Raw genomic sequence first — 19133 nt, forward strand, 5'->3', positions numbered from 1 at the left:
TTTTATTCCTTTCCTCCCATATGCATTCAAGAGATCTCTTTCTATAGGTAGTTACACCAATATACTAGCCCTGGAATGAAGCTCCTCTGCCCTCACCACTGTGGAATTTAATCCCAAATCCCTGTTGTTTAACACTGTTCCTTTCACCAGGTCAAAAAGTTGCTATTTCTATAACATAGCTACATTTTGCCATGGGTAAAAATGTCAATTTGCTTGAATTTAGCTAAGAGCAAAATCTCATCATCTCCACTGCCTGACAACTTTTACCTCAGAAAGATGTCAGTTCGCCACCTGAACCGCTCTGTCTGGCTTTTACAAAACTAACAGGCGATTGTGGCAGAAAAGTTAAATGGTGCATATTTTCATGAAAAATCAGATGACACCAGAAATGCATTTTCTTCTTTGTCACAGACTTGATCTTGTGTTTTTTTTGCTCAAAAAATAAGCAGTTGAAGAAAGTATAGGTCTTGAAACCTAAAGGCTAGAAACCAGGTTGAGCTTCAGCTCAATAAAGAAGAAAATATTGATGCTTATGCTAACGCACTAAATATATGTCAGACCTTTTTAATTAGTAAATGAATCTATAACATATCTCTTTCTAAATTCCATTGCCAAGGGAAAAAAACAATACAACTGCAAGCTTCAGACACATGACAAAAAGGCCTTTCCCTCTGTGTTAAAAGTGCAATGCCACTAAGTTAATACATCTACCCATATCCCATGTTCAGACTGAAATTTTCAATATTCCACATATTTGAAAAGAAATATTTCATGAAAGCAATACTTTTGTGCTCTTTCTTTACAATATTATTCAGAGTATTTGCAATGAGAAGTGGCTGTTGCACAACCCATCCAGGCAGCAGCTTGGTGCTGTGCTGCCTGCAGAGCCATAGCCGAATGATGTATTTTCCCCATACTTATTTCAGTCACCTTTTTCCACTACAGTGTTTCTAGCTCTTCATTTCATATATACCCCTGTATGTCCCACACATAGCATTTGGACATCTCAGGGATAGACAGACATCTTTCCTTCCCCCACAGATAAAAAGAAAAAGTGACAGCTAAAAAGTATTTGAGGATTGAGTCCTTTCCTATGGATTTGTCCTTTCTAACAGGAAAACAACAAAAAATTATGCTGACTACTTCCATAAAAAATGTATTTGTAAATTATATACTGTTAGAAAATGGACATGTGATCAGTATTTTTAGGGGGGAAAGTAATGTTTCCCCCATGATCATATTTAACATACTTTGTTTTCCATCTATCTATCTAAGACCGACTGTTCAAACTGTGGCATAACAATTAGAATAAGTGATAGCGTTACATCCAGAAAACAAAGAGTATGATGGCACAATTTATCTTGTTACATTTCTTGATTTAATGCCAGTCTGGGATTTCTAGTCTGAACCAGATTTTTCTTATGCTATAAATATTTCATTTTTTTCATTTATTCTTGATTTAGTTTGACAGTAAATAATCCCATGGAAGCTGCTGTTGGAAAGACGTTGTAAAAATTAGTAAGTGCCTGCTTGCCAGTTAAGTCCTTGTTTTTGTCTGAGAGAAATAAGTAAAACAGTTGGGTTACTTAAAGGAAATGTGTGTATATATATATTTACAATAATGCCTCATAATTTTCAATCTTAGAAGCAGAAAAAATACAGAGCTGAGGATTGATCAATACCCGATATGAATACAAAGATGTTTGGGTGTATATTCCGGATATTGACAGCAGTGGGTGCTTGCTTCTCAGTTTCAAAAGACTCATGTATAACCCAGAAAGAGAAGAATAGAAGGCAGGGAGTTTTTCAGAAGGATCTGTCCTTGTAAGAAAGGGCAAGTGTCTTGGGAAAGAATGGACCTGGTCAGTTAGTTGGATTTTATCGGTGATTTTTTTTGTTATTCAGAATATTCCCCCTGGGTAACATGAGTAACATTGGAGGGTTCAAGTCCTTCTTCTTTTGAGCCGTAATTGCCTTTGGCAACTCTTGCATCTTTAAAATGAATTTCAGGTGATCTGCACAAAATAACTCCCACACCAAATATGTAATGACCAGAAACAGGATTTGTTTGAGAAATCCTGAAGAAAAGGACTTGGGTGGGACCAGAGTAGGCAGCACTGGGAAATGCTCTTGAAATAAGCATTGAATGAAATTTCTGGGTTTTTTTACAAGGCTGAAGCCATTTATACTTTTAAATGCACGAAGTGCTTCAGCAGACCCCAGATGTGTGTGAAGTAGGACCTCATAGAAGGTTAAAAGAAACTCTGCTTTTTCCATCCTTTATTTTTTTTGTTAAATCATGAAAGCTTGTGTCAAGGTTTGATCATTCATTGCCTGAAATGGCAGCTAGCAAAGGTGCACCAGGTTTACATGTGTCTCCCCTGAGACCACCTACTATTTTTAAGTGAAGTTTATAAAAACCTAAGAACAGAATTAGGTCCCTTATAGAAGTGAAATGATTTCCAAAAGAGTTGAACTTTTCAATTTTCTAAAGAAAAACATCTTTCTCACTCCTATTAACAATAAGTTTCAGGGCAAGCCTGTATGGTAAGTTTTCACACTGGTATGAAAAATGAGGTAAGTGAGAAGAGAATATGGATCTGTAAGTGTGGATCATAAATGTATTTCTCAGGGGAAAATTTTCGGCATTTAAAAGGTTTAGAATGATTTTATGATTTTGTAAACCCATTTTATTAAGTGATTTCTGGTTTCAGCTGTTTTATGAAGTGATTCCCAACAGTAAATTACTAGTTTGCCCTTTGGGAGTGTAGGCCAAACAGATACTTTTTTCCTGGTTAAATTCATCATATATTGACTGAAATGTCAAAGCAAATTAAAGCAAATTGCCATGTAAATCCTTATGGGTGAATGCTTCATTTCTGAAGAATAAAGGTCAACAAAAAGAAGCTTGGTTGTTTCCTTTTACGTAGTGTATATATGACATTCTGTTGCCCTCTCCTCCCATATGAGACCTACCATTTTGCATTAGTACCTGCTTACGTTGCAATACCTTCACAAAAGGATTCTTTTTGGGAACAGAAGCCATACCACTATAGGGTAAGAAACATCATAAAGTGTTACAAAGATTTAGGAGTCAAGAAGAGCACATTTTTGCAAATACTTTCTTCTAATCCAGAAACTTTTGGCCAATTTTTTTTTCTTACTTGAGAAACTCACTTCTGTGCAAATGATCTCTGTACCACATGGAGTGGATGGATGGGTCTCAAACAGTATGTATGATTTTAATTGATCTCGTTGCCAGCTTTGTGTCATTTAGGAATGATTTTTCATGCTGGGATGATGCTATCTAGACTATTTATTGCATTTTTAATGTCTTTAAATGGTACAGTCAAACATGGTTTTACATGGGGAAAATTGGAGTATTTATTTTGAATCTGTGCTTTAATTACTCAAGATCTCTTCCTGTTTTTACAGGACATCAAGGTAGTCACAGGAAGCAACACTTTATTTTCCACTGATTGGATGGGAGGAATTTCTGACCTTGGAAAGTGGAGATGGTGTTGCTATGGAAACTAATAAGTCTGCTGCCATTCATGAGCTGCAGCACAGGTAAAATGTTCCACTATTAGTGTTTGTGATTGATAAATCTTTATCAGTATCATAATTCTTCTAGAAAGGAAAAGCAATTACCAAAACTAACAGTACTTACTCGCATGAACAAGTGACTAAGGAGCTTCCGTTAGGACATACTTTAATTTTAAGCAACACAAGATGCTGCCTTTGAACCAGGAAAACACGTTTCAAGATCATAAGAAAGCTGTACTCCAGGTGATAACTTTAAAAAATATTCTGAACTGTAACATTGAGAAAAAAGTACTTATCATTACTTGGCTAACAACATACACATGAAAGGCATTTCTTAGTCATAGCATGACTAACTCTTAAGCCAGCAAATGGAGTGGATTAAAAGCCAGAACTGTTTAGTGAGGTGTATGGCAATGTTGCATAGATGGTTTAAATTCCAGACTTAATATCATGGCCTTCAAATGCCTCCATACTAGCAAAGGGCCTGACTGAAATCACATTTAACTTAAAGACAAATAAAAGCATTCATGCATGAAGGTCAAAGTAGGTAAGAATCATAAGGACTATCAAAACATAAACACCAAAAATGAAAGAAAATCTTGCTTAATGACCAAAGCAAATGCAAATGTTCCTTCTTAGCCTCCAGTTGGCGTGATGATAGACCCTCATGCAACCTATCCTGTCACTGAACCAAGTGCTGGGCATCCTGTCAGTCCTCAGGTTGCATTCAGAGGGCAGCGTGGTTGGGGAAAGCAAGACTGTTTTACCTCATTCTCCTTAAATATCCCTGGTGCTTAATTAAAACGTCAGCATGTTGCTAACATACTGTAAGGTAAAATGTTCATTTCTGCCTGGTTGGGCATTGTTCACAGTGAGGGTTTGGTACTCTGACTTCATCCTTTTTTGAACCTTTCTTCTAATTCAAAGCACATAACTTGACAATACTTTTTCATAAAACCATATAAATGGGATTAACTTATGTGACTCATTACAGATTCATTTAAAAACAGACACAAAATGGTAACTGAATCGTTGAGGTTATAATGAATTTGGGGATGACCTGACCTGTCACACTTGTCTATGATAGAAACCATGACAACTGCCTTTTATCTTCAATTAATGTATTGAACTCTAAATAGCTGGGATGTTACTCATGTGCTTACAAGGAAATTGTATTAAAGTAACCTCAAATGACACTTAAATTAATTATGTGGTGCAGGAGTCAGCAGCTGTTTGAAATGAAGAGACAGAATCAGAGTGCAGACTTTGGTAGTATTTTTAAATACTTAAATTAAACTAGATAATATTTTATCTAAAATTTCCCAGGTAAAAATATAAATCTCAGGATCAGACTTTCTGTTAAATCAATACTAAATGCCTATTTCAGTAACAAACAGCCAACATGTTAAGGACTTCATATTAAAGTATTTGTAGAGATATCAAGCAGGCAGTTACTCATATAGGTCCAGATACGCTGAACAAAACACAACCTGTTTAGAACCCCAATCTTCATTTTAATTGCCCACTGCACTACCACAGCATCGAGAAGCTTTCTTGAGTACTTCCTACAGATCATTTCTTTCTTTACCAGTCTAAGCAAAGGACTTGTACAGTCATTGAGAGTACAGGATTCCCCTATAATTTCTTGATTGCTTTTAGCAGTTCTGAAGTAGGTGGTGATCCTGGAATATGAATCACTGGGTTGCAGTACAGCTTGGTGATGTACAAGATATTTATATACCATGTTTTGTATTTCCAAATATAACCTTTTCCTTCACATCTTTCCACAAAGCTTTCATTTTTCAAACATTTTGTCATCTTCATCTTACTTGCTGGAGGATCATCTTTTAATGAGACCTGTATCCTCAGCCAACTGAGTTAAAAGATACTAGGAACTCACTTTTACGTTAACGTGTTTTTTTGAAGACTTAACAATAGATAAAAATCTCAATGTTCCCTATTCCCAGGCACCAAGAGTAGATCACAGCTGCACCTTTGTCCTGAACCTGATGTCAATTAAAGGAACAGCAAAAACTCCCACTGTCTTCACTGAGATAAGTTAATTTATACCTGGGTACAAATTAACCCCATTGATTTCAGTCGAGCTATGCTGATTTTCACTACATGGCTTTCTGAAATATGCTTGATTGTAACAGTCAAACCTGCAGTTATTGGCAAAACTTCTTTATTACACAGACTGTTTGCATCAATCTAGGAGTAATAGGACCAAGTGGGAAAATTAGAAACTAGTCATGATGCTGACCAGAGCAGTCTTGTGGGCTGGAGCTTGGAAGGTAATTCAGGTTGTTAGATGACATTGGTCAGTCATTTCTTCATTTCTACCTCAGTTCTATCAGACACGGAATTGAAATGATATTGACATAAATCTAAGGATTAAATGGGTTGTAGAGCAGAGCTAGGTGTTACTACTCCCCCAAAACAGTAATTCAATTACTCAAAAACCAAATTACCCTTTATAGTCTCTCTATATGGAAAGACTGCAAAAGAGTAATATTCCCTCCCATCCTTATATTCCAGCAGACTTTTTTTATGTGACTTGACAAGGGTCTTTGGGTTTTCTTGCAAGTGCCTTAGGGGATTAAATAAAATAATGTATGCATATAGAGTGACACAGCAAGGGAACAGATTAGACTTTTTTTTCATAACCCATTGCTATTTAAATGAGATAATCTGATCTAAGCAGAGCACTGGAGGCAAGAAGGTTGATTAAGATAAACTCAGAGATCATTACTTTAAATTCTGTGTACTTGTTACAAGGATGCCTGAACACTATTTTCTTACACTGTTGTTGGGATTTAAACATTACTTGATATTAATATGTCAAGAAAGAGCCCTCTCTTTCTGGATTAAAGATTGAGACAGAATTTTGAGAAGATGATATGAACTGTAAAGTGTCCAAAGTGCTCAAGAAATAAACAATTGTTTCTTTGCACCAAAACTGTCTCAAGTTTTCCTCCTATCATGCTCCTTCCTCTGGACCTATTGTGCAAGGCTGGTTGCCAGCAATATAATTTTGAGAGAAAAAGGTGTCTTAAATATCCAACAACTGCACCTTAAACTGCTAATTGGAAATGGGTGCCAGGCCTGATTCTGCAGCATGTTGTCCATACAACAGGCACCTCATCCGTCTGTCTCCCTGGTCCCTCCATGCCTTCTCTGTCAAAAAGGATTTACAGATTCTGCCCAGTGTCCTAATGCAAGGAATAATTTGATCATAAATATGTTGCAAAAGCCATTCTCCCACCCCTTGCTATTACTCAGTTTAAGAATATAGGGTAAATACTGGTTGCAGATCTTAGGCAAGAAGAGAAACTGGCACAGTTTGATTTTCTAATGTCTGACCTAAGTATATGACACTGTGGGAACAGAAGTTGATTGGTAGCTCCTTACACAGCAGCTTATGTACAGTCCTTCTTTGGCACCAGTTTCATAGCAAATATCTGAGCTTCCCTGCTTCCTTCTTTCAGTTCTCTTTGGCTCTTTGCTGTTCAGGAAAAGGAGTTATCTCATTATTTCTGCAGTTTCTGCCTTCCTCCTGGACAACTTCTCCAAATTTTCTGTGTCCCTCCCATTTCTAAAGGCTGTCATGACCCCTTTTTTATCTGATTCCTGGTGTCTTCTGCCTTTCAAATAAAAACATGCAGTTTTGCATATAGAGATGGCCTTTGCACCTGTCCTTTGCTCCGCTGATTTTCTTGACCCCATCATGGAAGCAAATAGGTTTTCCAGGGGTAAAGAAGATGAAAAAGTAAAATGTCAGTAAAAGCTATCAGGCTCTTAAAATTAGCTATAGACAATATAAATATTAAAAGCCAAACCAGACAGTCTGAACCTTTGGTTTGAAAATGAGGCAGTAAATGTATTTTTACACAGTCCTTTGGCTTATTGGCTTTAGTTCAATTGAAGAGGCAACTGCAATCTCCCAGGCTGTATTTTGGCCCATCATTTCGAAACTGCTAAATTAAGGAGAGAAATTTCATGATGTAAAATGCCCTCATACTCCTTTGGGTCACAGCATGATGAATATTGAATACATCACATCCTAGACTCTGCCTGCAGTCTCTTGCAGATTTATTGTTAGCATAACAGCACCTTTAGGAATGGAACAGCAGACCATATATTTTAAGACAAGTGACATCTCTGCTATTTCTAACAGTGAACTGTGGAGATAAACTAGTCCAGCCTGGAAATGTTAAGATTTCTCTGAACAACCAGAGACATTCAGATACCTACTGATGAGTCAGAGAACGATAATAATTAGGTCTCCCTTGGACAACATGGAAGTTTTTGTGACTTTGGGAAACAGTGACCCTGAAAGCTGTATTTCTGTAAATTACTTCCAAGCATCTGGCAGGAGAGGATGACTGGTACCTCCATGACCTTCTCACGAGAGCGAAGAGTGACATTTAAAGAAAAACCATTGTTTCCATTTTATGAGGTGCCATGTGGTTCAGCTCATTTCCCAACATCAGTGCATGACAAACATACTCTGGTACAACAAAGCCAGCAAAAGTGCGTGCCTGATGCCCCGAAGATAAAGTGCTGAGGGAGGTGAAAGAGTGGTGCTGAGCTACAGAGAGGTGGGCAGCCCTTCCCCTGCCATTTCAAAGACTGCAAATTTGTTTGTTATTGGCAAGACAGAGGAAGAGGGACTGTGACTGTTTTTAGAGAGGATGGACTATGAAATCAGTTATTTGATTTGATGTTAACAGGCTTTACCTAATTTCTGTCCTGAGAAAAACTTCATAAAGTTTTTGCTAACTGGCATGACCTTCACCCTTACCTTCCTCTGGTACCCCACTTGCTTTACCTTTACATGCAACGGATCAGTTATCTGGGTCTGACATGTGCCAGCCTCATCTCAGCTAAAAACCAGTACTCTGCGAACTGCCACACAATATACTAAGGTACAAACTTGGGACTTAGTATTTTTTATACTAGCAGGAAAAATACTGTTATCAAAAGAGATATGAGAACATGTGCAACATGAAGGAAAAAGACATTATAGGTAGGAAGGAGACATAAGGTATTTGTCTAATACATGACCCAGTTTTACAGACATTACATTTGGAAAATATTACCCAAAATATTGCTTTAAACTAGATAGTGGGTGAATCACAGAGATGGAGCTGCTTGCCCCTGTTCATTTCTGGAAGGGCTTACACAGAACTGGTTCCTCTGTATTTAATTACAAGAATGAGAATAAGCAATTTTACTACTTCCCTTTCCTGTCTCTTATCAGAACCACAAACTGTTTCTAACTCAAGGGCAAAAAACCAGACAAAATAAGCCAATATGTGAGAAATGTGAATCTGTGTCCTCAGTGCGAGGCAACATAAAAGACAAATCCTCTTGTGACAAAGAGGAACAATGCGCAGGAAGCCTGTGAGCAATTTCTGGTTTTACCACTTGCTGGCTGCTTGAGCAGGAGGATGTTACAAAGCACCATGGAGTTTAAGATAACTATTTCCCTCACCACTCAATTCAAAGAGGGATATAGTAACACTAGTTTGTGGCTTTGCCTGCTATGATAATGAAGCACATGCAGAAAGAAATGACAATGCAGCAATGATAATAACTTCAATAAGGAAGTGACAACCGACATTAGTGGCAATTAGCTGGTGTGATAGTGAGAAGGACTCAGCATTGATATTTTTGTGCCCCCAGAGATTGTAATGGCAGTCTTATCACTTGCTTTGAAAAGGGAAGAATTAGGGCAAAGCTCTGCATTTCTGAAAGCCTCACCTTTTATATTCAGTGAATGTAATGGGATTTGCAGCTTTTCACTAAACAGACATAAACCCACCTTGAAGCTGTCATTAATCTGAGTGGGCAACAGAGTGCAACACTGCTGTGTTTCCCAAGCATACCATATCACATCAAACTGGCCTGCTAGAAACAGGGAATGATAAGAATTTAATACTGTATAACATGGCTAGACTCACATTATAGAAACATCTTCCTTATTATTCTTCATATCCAAGAAAAAAGTCCTTTTTGAAGTCTCTTGAGTGCACAGACATATGGTGAAAAGAAGTTAGAGCTCAGGTGCTTCTTTGAGGGTGCACTTTCAAAGTTTAGGTTGCATGGATTTAGCTGCCAGAAAGATGTTATTTACAGTTCCTGAAGTTAGGTGGAGCATGCTGGAATTCATGGAAGTCATTACTAGAGTTTTATGTTTTCTTTATCACTCTAGTGTATACGTCTCTTCTATAGTCTGAAAGACCTAACCAATTTTTAGGCTGGTTTAAACAATTACTATTTCCTAATGTCTTCAATTAGTTACATTACATTTTTTCCTCTATGCTTTGAATTTGACATGACTTCTTTCTGTTTTGTATCAAGTTATTTCATCTCTCTGTAAGAAAGGCTTCTTTGTAAAATAACATCCTGGTATTTTAGAAATAATTAAATATTTCTTTTTCAGTTTTTGTTTGCAACAGCTTCAAAGATGATGCAATTTTCCTCTATTATCACTGCCAAGAAGTTGAAATTAGCAGGTGATTGAGCACTTAAAATACTTTGAGCATTTTCTGTTGCCAGCAACAGAAAATCTAAGTATAAAAAACCCCAACCTTAAAATGGTACAATAACATATCACTGAAATAGTTTGCTGAAGCACACTTTTTAAAGTAAAATGTGATTTGAATATAGTTTTTCCATTTAATATGAATATTTGGCAGGGAGCCTGCTTCCAAAACTCTAGACCAGTTACATATGACATATATATATATACACATCCATATACTGTACATCTGTTGTAGCCTCACACATCATACAGGGGATTTCCCTCATCCATTAATTTTGTTCACACCTAGGAACCTTCATAAAGAAGCCCACAGCCTGTGTTTTATCTCTCACTTCTATAGCAAGCTACCTCTTAAGCTAACTTTTAAGACATTGTTTCTCGGAGGTCACTTTTTGAGCAGGGTATTTTGTTTATCAATGTTAAACTAAAACCACATGGCTGGATTTTGAGATCCCCCATTTCAGAGTTGAGCGTGCTGCATCTTGATCCAACATATCGTTATGGTAATCAAATAGTTACCAATACATGGAAGCCCTTGAAGTTTAATAGCAAAATTTATTATCTTTTTATCTTCACAACCAATGCCTCAATTGAAGAACTGACAAGTGAAACCTTAGGTTTTATTATGGTGAGAATGATGGACACGTCCTACACAAAATGGAGAGAAACCCAGCTGCAGTCTATAATTTTCCAGTAGTGGAAAAGTGATGTAAGTGGAGAGTAAGAATGAGAAGGATTTAACTTGTTTTCAGACCTTGGAAACGCAAAAACTTATTAATTCTGCTTTACTTAGAAATGGAAACCAAGATCAAATTTCTGTGCTGTTTAATATTCATACCCAGCAGATCCGCACATGCTGACATGGGTGAAGACCTTGCTCACTAACTTTTAATAGCTGAAACAATGTCTGCTACTTTCACGTAATCACAGACTGATCATCCTTTCCATTGTTTGCAGAAGCTTGAAAATAAAACGTCTCTAGTTATTGATTTGCTACTTCTTTTTCATTTAGCAACTATTGATCTCTGTTTATGTGTGTGTGTTTCTTGTTGAGCAGAAATTAACATTGAAAACTTCTTGGAATTCACTGCATTCATAACTACTTGACATTCCTGGGGAGAGCTTGCTACCACAATTGCTGGCACTGGGCTTTTCAAACGTCTGTTTTGGTTTTTCCTCCGATCTCTCGGCAGGGAAAAAAGATTTATACACAGATTTTTTTTGTTTTTATTATCACTGGCACTTGCCTGGGACAGAAAATGTTGTCACAGAGTTTGAGCTCACAGAATAATTTTGAACCACACAGTGTTATTTAGGCTGTGGTTATCATGCCTACATTACAAAAATAAACCTCTTAGGAATGTGAGGCATTTTTTCATTACTATCTGGAAGAGAAACTCTTGTGATTACCACTAAAATTACTTGCTGAGGTGTGTATGGGAAGCCAGTTCTGAGACACATGCTGATCTGTAATTTGAGAAAAATATGGATGAATTACTCTAGTGGAGCCTTGTGTAGGGTCTGGATTAATGAAAATATCAAAGATAGCGATGAACCATTCTTTGACTGAAGCTATTATATCTGTACCATCTGTAAAACAGTCCTCGCATTGGTCTTATTACATTCAGATCCTACAGTTTTCCTGGTTTTGGCTCTATCAGGTCCAAACACAAACAAAATCACAGACCACGTATAGATTTTCCATCAGACTATAGTCCTGAACAATCAAACAATAATGCAAATAAATTCTTTTTGTTTATCTTGTTGTTTTTTTTCCCCTCATCTTCCAGAACTCATTTTTTCTAGATTCTTTCATTAAATGTTGGAGTTAAATTTAAAACTCTCTGCCCCCCTCTCCCTAAAATTAAAAGCAAAGTTTAACTATTATGGAATTATACTGTTTCAGGAACCAGAGAAAAAACCCACAGCTACCATTTCAGGATTTGTATTAGTAATTGCTCTAGTTGATGACATAGTTATCATAATTAGGATCCAAACAGAGATAAAGCTATCTACAGCTTCTTTTGCAGAGTTAAGAAGGGAGCAAGTAAGAGGGCAACTTTTGAACGTGGAGGTAGACCTCAGATACATGGGAGACCTGCAGCCCTCACTGCTCTGGTTCTCTCTGCTTCCCCCTACCTGTGCAAGGTTCACCTGGGGATGACAGTCCTAGTCTTTATAGGTCAGCCTAAGGAGGAAGCTGTCTAAAGTCCAACTAGGTTTGCATAAAGAAGTAGATTTATAGACTTTAATCCTAATCTCTAGGCCTTTATTTTTATGTATTTGATTTTTAGACCTTTTTTGAATTTTGACAGTAAGACTTTCTTTTTCCTGCTGCATAGCATAATACCATGATATTTTGTCCTTTGTTCAATATTAATATATGCTTTATTGTTCTATTCTAATTACAGTCTCATTATTAAAGGGGCACTACATTTTCCTCTGACAGACATTGCATCTCATTGTTAGTGGATCTGGGTTATTCTGTGCTTATTGTTATTAATGATTTGTAGCAATTGAATTGGTATTAGACTATTACCCTGCTAAATCACTTTTGCTGCTAATTAAGGCCCTATCTGTGACATTGTTTAGCTCCAAACGTCACGCTCCTGCTTTTCAGTCTGCTATAATTACTTGCAAGTCGTTCATTTCTACTTATGTAAGTCAGGTCATTTAATCAAGACTCCAGTGAGCTTTGACATGGTGTGAACTTCGCCATGGTGTGAGTTTCTGCTGGTAAGAATGGAAAGTTCTCACAGACAAACGTATTTTTGTGATGACAAACGCACCTTCCACTGCACCCTGAAAATCCTTTAGAAATAGAATAATTGTACTTGATGGTTCTAAACCAGGCACAAAAGAAGGAGGGTTTTGAGGGAAAAGTGAAAGGTTACTCAAGTAATACAACTATTCAAGATAACAGCAAGGAAAGTCATAATAGCTTTAAAATCTCTTCACAAAACACATGCGTGTAAGATTAGATCTGTCTGTCATACTATTTCTTGGGATATCTTCTATAAATAAGCAACACCATTTCATTATGTGCCATTATTTACTTTGGCTGCCAAACAAAAAGAAGACACAAAAAGCTCATTCTTCAGTCATTAGTGAAAACTCATGTTAATGGCTAGGGTCTTTTAGATATGTGCCTGGAGTAAGTATGATTCTCTTTAAGTGATAGGACATCTGATGTATTCTGCATATTGCAAACATTATATACAATTCCAGGAAAACCAGAAACGTCATTTGTTTCTGTGAGATTCATTCTGTAGTCATTTTAGTGGAGAGTAAAAAGGGGTGACAAGGTAGCAAATATTTCTAGTGGAACTGCTATGCCTGAGCTATTCTACACACACATGTACTTTACACTTGCACACCAGTGCCACAGTTACATAAAATCTGATTTCTGTATCTTCATTAGTTCATTTGCATTTCTGCTTAGGCAGGCAATACCAAGAAAGCTGCAGTTACCAGTACCGTTACAAGCATATGCAGACTGGACTGAAGTCACAATTCACCTGGTAGGGATGTCACCCTGAGCCCCTTGTTTTGCTGCCAGTGGCTGCCCACTGGCTTCCCCTTTGCAGGATTGCTGTGTGCTTTTGCACAGGTTTTGTTTATATTGTTTCACTCTCTTAACAGACACCCTGGCTGCCCCTCCACTCAGACAGCAGTACTGTCTCCATCTCATAGACTGTGGCCTGAACTCACCCTGGAAAATGACTTTGCAGCTTAGAGTAAAACCTATCCAAGCTTTGACTCACGTGCTGAGATGTCCTTCCCATCAATACGAAAGTGATTTATGGAATGCAATTTCTTTATTCTCTAATATTGTCTCACTTCATACACTTATGCCAAATAGTTTTTGATGATTGATTACTTCTCCTACAGCTTATAAAAAAATGTATACCAGTGCAAGCAATGTGAAAAAATCTGCAGGGGTTAATCCCTAGTAATGTTTTTTTAGCATTAATCAGCTCCATATTTGAGTCATATTAGTATAAATCTACAAAAATCACTGATGGTATAATGCAACTTAAAGCAGAATATAACATTATACCTTGTTCTAATTAGATTTATTCTGCTTTACACTGAACATAGTAGAAAGAAAAGAGTTTTCTCTGCATCTTTGTTGTAAACATTTGTGGTTTTGTGAAACACAAATAGTTTGCTCTAGGCCAGAGACAATGCAGTCATTTATGCAATAGATATTGGATTCATATTTACCAGACAAGTGACCTTATCAGCTGTGACTTGTCCTCTTCTAATTAGTCTATATTTATTTTTTTTCACTAAATTAACCCCCAGCCTCTCCTGAAGATAAGTTGACAGTGTATCAAATTGTGTGTAGTGTTGCAATTAAAATGGTGGTGCATATGTACTCCACACATTTGCCTTAAAGAAAGGTACTTCTCTTTAATATCGTATTAATCACAAAATGAAATAGTTTTTATTCCCAATGATGCCACTGAATTGTAAAGCTTACTGACCAATAACTATAATATCTTCTCTTTAGAGAGTCTAAGAATAATCCAATAGCACTAAAAGTCCCAGTGACATCTAGAGACCAGGAATACCTCCATATTATTAAAACACATTTCAAAGTACAGAATGCAAACCCAGTTTTGCTATTACTCTTGGAATTATCCTTTTATAACAAATCATATATAAACACTCCCTGTAAAATCCAAAGCCATATGAATTTTATCGGGATTCCAAGTTAATTTTTCTTCCCATATCTATTTTCAAGACTTTGTATGGCATGTTTAAAGTAATAATTTCTGGAGATGTAGAGAAGTACAACTTCAGGAGCTGGGTAAGCTTTCACATAAATAATCTTCATCTCTACAATTTTTGAGCACCTCCAGGGACAGATAGCTGCATATCAAAAGATATTGAAGATTTGAATTTAATTCCTTCGTAAGTTAAATGCTCAGGTCCTTAAATTTTTACATGTTACTGTGTTTTACAGACCAAGAATGACGTGAAAGGTAAGCACCATGTATTTGTATAGAAAAAAATGAAATCCTGTGAACAGAATCCAGCCTAGTTCATCCTTTATGCTTTAAAATAAGTTGGGTTTACAGTTTTGGCTAAAAATCTAAACCACATGACTTGAAAAATCAATTGAAATTCATATATATTTAAAATAAACCTAACCTTTTTCAAGGTTTTATGTCACAGTCTGATATGTGTAAAACACTGCACTGTACATATACATAACTAATTTATAGGGAGAAGTTGAGAAAAGAGCAGTTTTTTCAGGCCAAAACCAGACTTTCACTGCAAGTCAAAAAAATAAACCAACAATGCTATATTGCACTGATGTTTTACCAAAATGTTAATACAGTTTTTAAGATAACACATAAGTGGAAATACTAGCACACAGAAAATAAATTTGTTTAAACAAAGACATGTTATAAATTTGGTTGGATATAATTGTTGAAGAGAGGAAACGTGTAATACCCTACTTTCTTTAGAACTCTGGAATCTAAACCTACCTAAATTAGAGAAGTATCTATCATTGATTATGTCATTCCACAGAAATATGCCTTCAGGCAGTTTGTCATAACTCTAGTGGTGATACTACACAGCAGACACATTAAGTATCAGTCAAGATGATACAATTTTCCAGCTACTACAAGTCAAGCAAATATGTTCTCAGTCTTCTGGGACAACCTTTCTTGCAGACAGATGACACAAGGCTGTGATGTATGGACTGAAACAGAGCAGTCAGTCCCTCATAGTGAGGGACCACTTTATGGTGCCTTTCCACTGGTTTTGATCAGGGGCCTAACCTTATAAGAAGACAGGCACTTAAACACCTAAAACCCACTGAAATAAGGGGATCAAGAGCACAAATTCAAGTAACACCTGGATTTTTGTCTTTACAAGCTGAATTCTCTACCACCTCTCCCTGTTTTGATTTATTTTTATTTATAACACCTTTATATTAGTTAAAGCTTCTTGGATTTTTACTCTGCACTTTATTTTATTGTGGGGAGTGAAGTTGCATTTATTACACTTTACTGCTCATATTAGCCCCATAATTGAAATACTCTCTGCCCCAGCTCAAGTTTGTTATGATGAGAAGCAGCTCCTGCACTGAGTGCACTTCTTCCTTACACACATCATGGCATCAAGCCACTTTCCTTTTTTTCAAATCTACTTCAGTTTGAATTTCACCACTAGGGTAGATGAGATGACTAATCCAATTTCCTTCTACGCAGAGAGCTCTCTTGCAGTTCTTTCTGCACTTCTACTTTTTCCCTGAATAGTTGTCATTTAATGCCCTGTTATCTTAGATGGCACTCATTTAGTAGTTTATTAAGCAGTAATTTAGCAGCCTGTTATCAGTTACTACTGTAGCTGGGAAAAATATGCAATCCAAGTATGCAAGATTTCCGCAGAATTACAGCATTTTTGTGATTTTTGGATTAGAGAAAAATTACTGAAAAGTAATACATATGAAATGTTTTCCCTGCATTTCATTATTGTCCCAGCACTAAAGCTCCCATCAGGCTATTCAGAATGTAAATTGTCTGATCTCTATTTCTGTTTCCAGCCCAAACAGTGAAATTTTACAAAATTGCAGAGAACTTAGTGGACTGAGATCAGTGCAGGGAGGCCCTAAACCTGGACCCTGGACTCAGTTCTTCTGCCTGCACTCATGCTGTCATTTCTGCAATGTTTTCAAGTGGTGAGAAGGCATAAGCCTTAGATTAGTTTTTGTGAGCTTTGCGAGTTTAAGTGAAATAATGGGCAAGGATAGAATCCAAAGCCTGCCCCAAGCATTATCTACACTAGCATAGAGGTTTCAATGTAAATCCCAGCTGGAAAAATAGTTTTGCAGAATAATTTTGATGATAACATAGGCAAAGGCTTGATTTGAAATTTAAGATCTGGATTAAAATAGAAATACATTTTTATCAAAATTACTTTTTATCAATAAAGCATTCCTGTTTTTTAAAATTGCCAGATTACAACAAATAATAAAAGTAGAGCTAAAAGGAAGCAGCTAAGAGGGTAATGAGATATCAGCCAGCTAAGCTAGACCTGGCAATTGAGCAGGTACCTGAGATACAGGATTTTTTTGTATCTGCTTATTAAAAACATTTCTGATTCTCCTCTGGAAACATATGCACACAAGAAGACATATCACACAAAACCTCCCCAGGTGGCATATCATCCCACGCTCTGGAGGCTTTTCTCTGGAGTGAGTGCTGCAAGAAGAATTAACAGGGACACCTAGAAAATTGCATTTTGGACTACTGCTGCTTGTTACAGTATAGCATTGAAATGATGTCAGGAATCAACATGAGAAGGGGAAAGAGGCTGGCTTAAAAGCATAATGGTAGGTCTCTCCAATTTTCCCAAGGCTTTTCTAACATGGACAGCAAGGTTTCCCTTTCATACATACCTGGATCCAAGCCCTGCCAACTGAACCCTTACCATTCTGTCTCTGCTCCAAAGCAGAACTTCTTTGCAGCCCTATCAACCTGCATTTTTTTTAACTCCTCTCAGCTGGGTATTGTTTTGCTATTTATGCTGTCATTTATTTGAGAATAGATCAGATAAAGGTCATTTTTTACTTGAATGGAAAAGAACAGTAATTTGACAGTAAGACATTGCCAGCTTGCAGTATATCAGAAATGTTGATATTAGCTCCTTTAAAACAGAGACCAGAGACAAAAATTGCCTGAGCAATTCAATTTCTAGCAGTTATTTTTTAAAAATGGAGCATTTACAAAATTATGTTTGTACCTCCTGCTAAATTTTAGGATGTCTTTACTTAAAATGACTTTAACTTCATTTGTGTTTGCTCAGAATATGATCATCATGAAGATATTGGATAGTCACAAAAGATGATGGCTTCAAATAGTGCCTTTTGGCTGATCTATAGCCATTTGCTTTGGCAATTTTATTTGAGAACATTAGCACTGATCGCTTATGCTGTGTTCCTAATTATTTCTGAAATATTGTGCTGTTGTCCATGCGGAAAGGCGTAACGAGCAAAGTGGTAGGCTAGTTTGAAATGCAATGTTCTAACTGGTTTTTAATCAATGAGTGATAATGATAGCTTGTGTTTTGACTTTCACTGTTTAATTGCAAGTAATAAAGCAGATCTTAGTTGATGGTATTTAACAGAGTTCAGTTTCATTTATCTCCATTTATTCTATTTATTCTAAAAGTGCCTGGGAGCTTTCTGTGCTTGACACAGTAACAAAATATACAATGCTAATGATATTTTGGTTGCCTAATATTTTCCATGATAGAGGATCATGATGCCTTTTCATGGGAGTCATTGCACCTCGTTGTTTTCAGCAGGTTTCTGAAATGCAGTGGCTAATGGTAAAGCTATTTTCCATTAAATCCCAACCAGATTTTTCTGAGATACAGACTGTTTAAATCACTATTTCCCTTCTGCTGCTTATGATAGTTGTGATTTTTTTTTTTTTTTTTTTTTTTTTTTTTTTTTTTGCCAGGAAGCCAAAATAGTAATTAAACATAAATATTCTAAGGGTGAGTCTGATCTGCAGGTGATGCTGCTTGAGAAAGTACATCTCATCAAAACAGCCATCTTGGCTCAGACTGCAGATGCATCCAACTGATTATATGACAGCCAACCAAAAGCAGATACCTGAAGAAGAGCATAAGAGCTGAGATGGCATGTAGCTTGACTACTACGTTGCATATACTACTTTTACACTACATGCAATGACCAAAACAGACCTGAACCAGGAAGACTTTTTTGGTCTGGACAGTGGACACAATCAAGCAAAATCTCCTGGGAGCAGAGAAGTGTGCTGCACACCACACACCAAGCAGAGGTTCTCTATTTGTATGGCAACACAAAGGGCTAAGAGGGAAAATGAACAGCTATTTCTACCTGAACCTTGAGTTTCTTCTCTGGCCAATAGTCAACTTTGCAATAGACTGATTTTTGGTCAAGAAAGTCCATTTTTTTTTTGCTCAAGTTCTAAATTTAGTTTTAATCTACTAAATGGATGTCAATACTGTGATAGCAAGCATATGT

At 36.8% G+C, this 19133-nt stretch overlaps 1 protein-coding gene across 1 annotated transcript in view; it reads left to right on the forward strand.

Annotated features, from left to right (window-relative positions):
* Positions 1-3515: 3515 nt before the first annotated feature.
* Positions 3516-19133, forward strand: part of LOC308224888 (contactin-6-like) — a gene marked incomplete at both ends in the record, with an annotated part of 114064 nt that continues 98446 nt past the window's right edge. The window contains 1 exon segment of the mRNA XM_080625210.1: positions 3516-3570. Within this exon segment, the coding sequence (XP_080481336.1) occupies positions 3516-3570 (55 nt within the window).

This window comes from Psittacula echo (genome assembly GCF_963264785.1).
Source record: "Psittacula echo genome assembly, chromosome: 9".
NCBI classification, from domain to species: Eukaryota; Metazoa; Chordata; class Aves; order Psittaciformes; family Psittacidae; genus Psittacula; species Psittacula echo.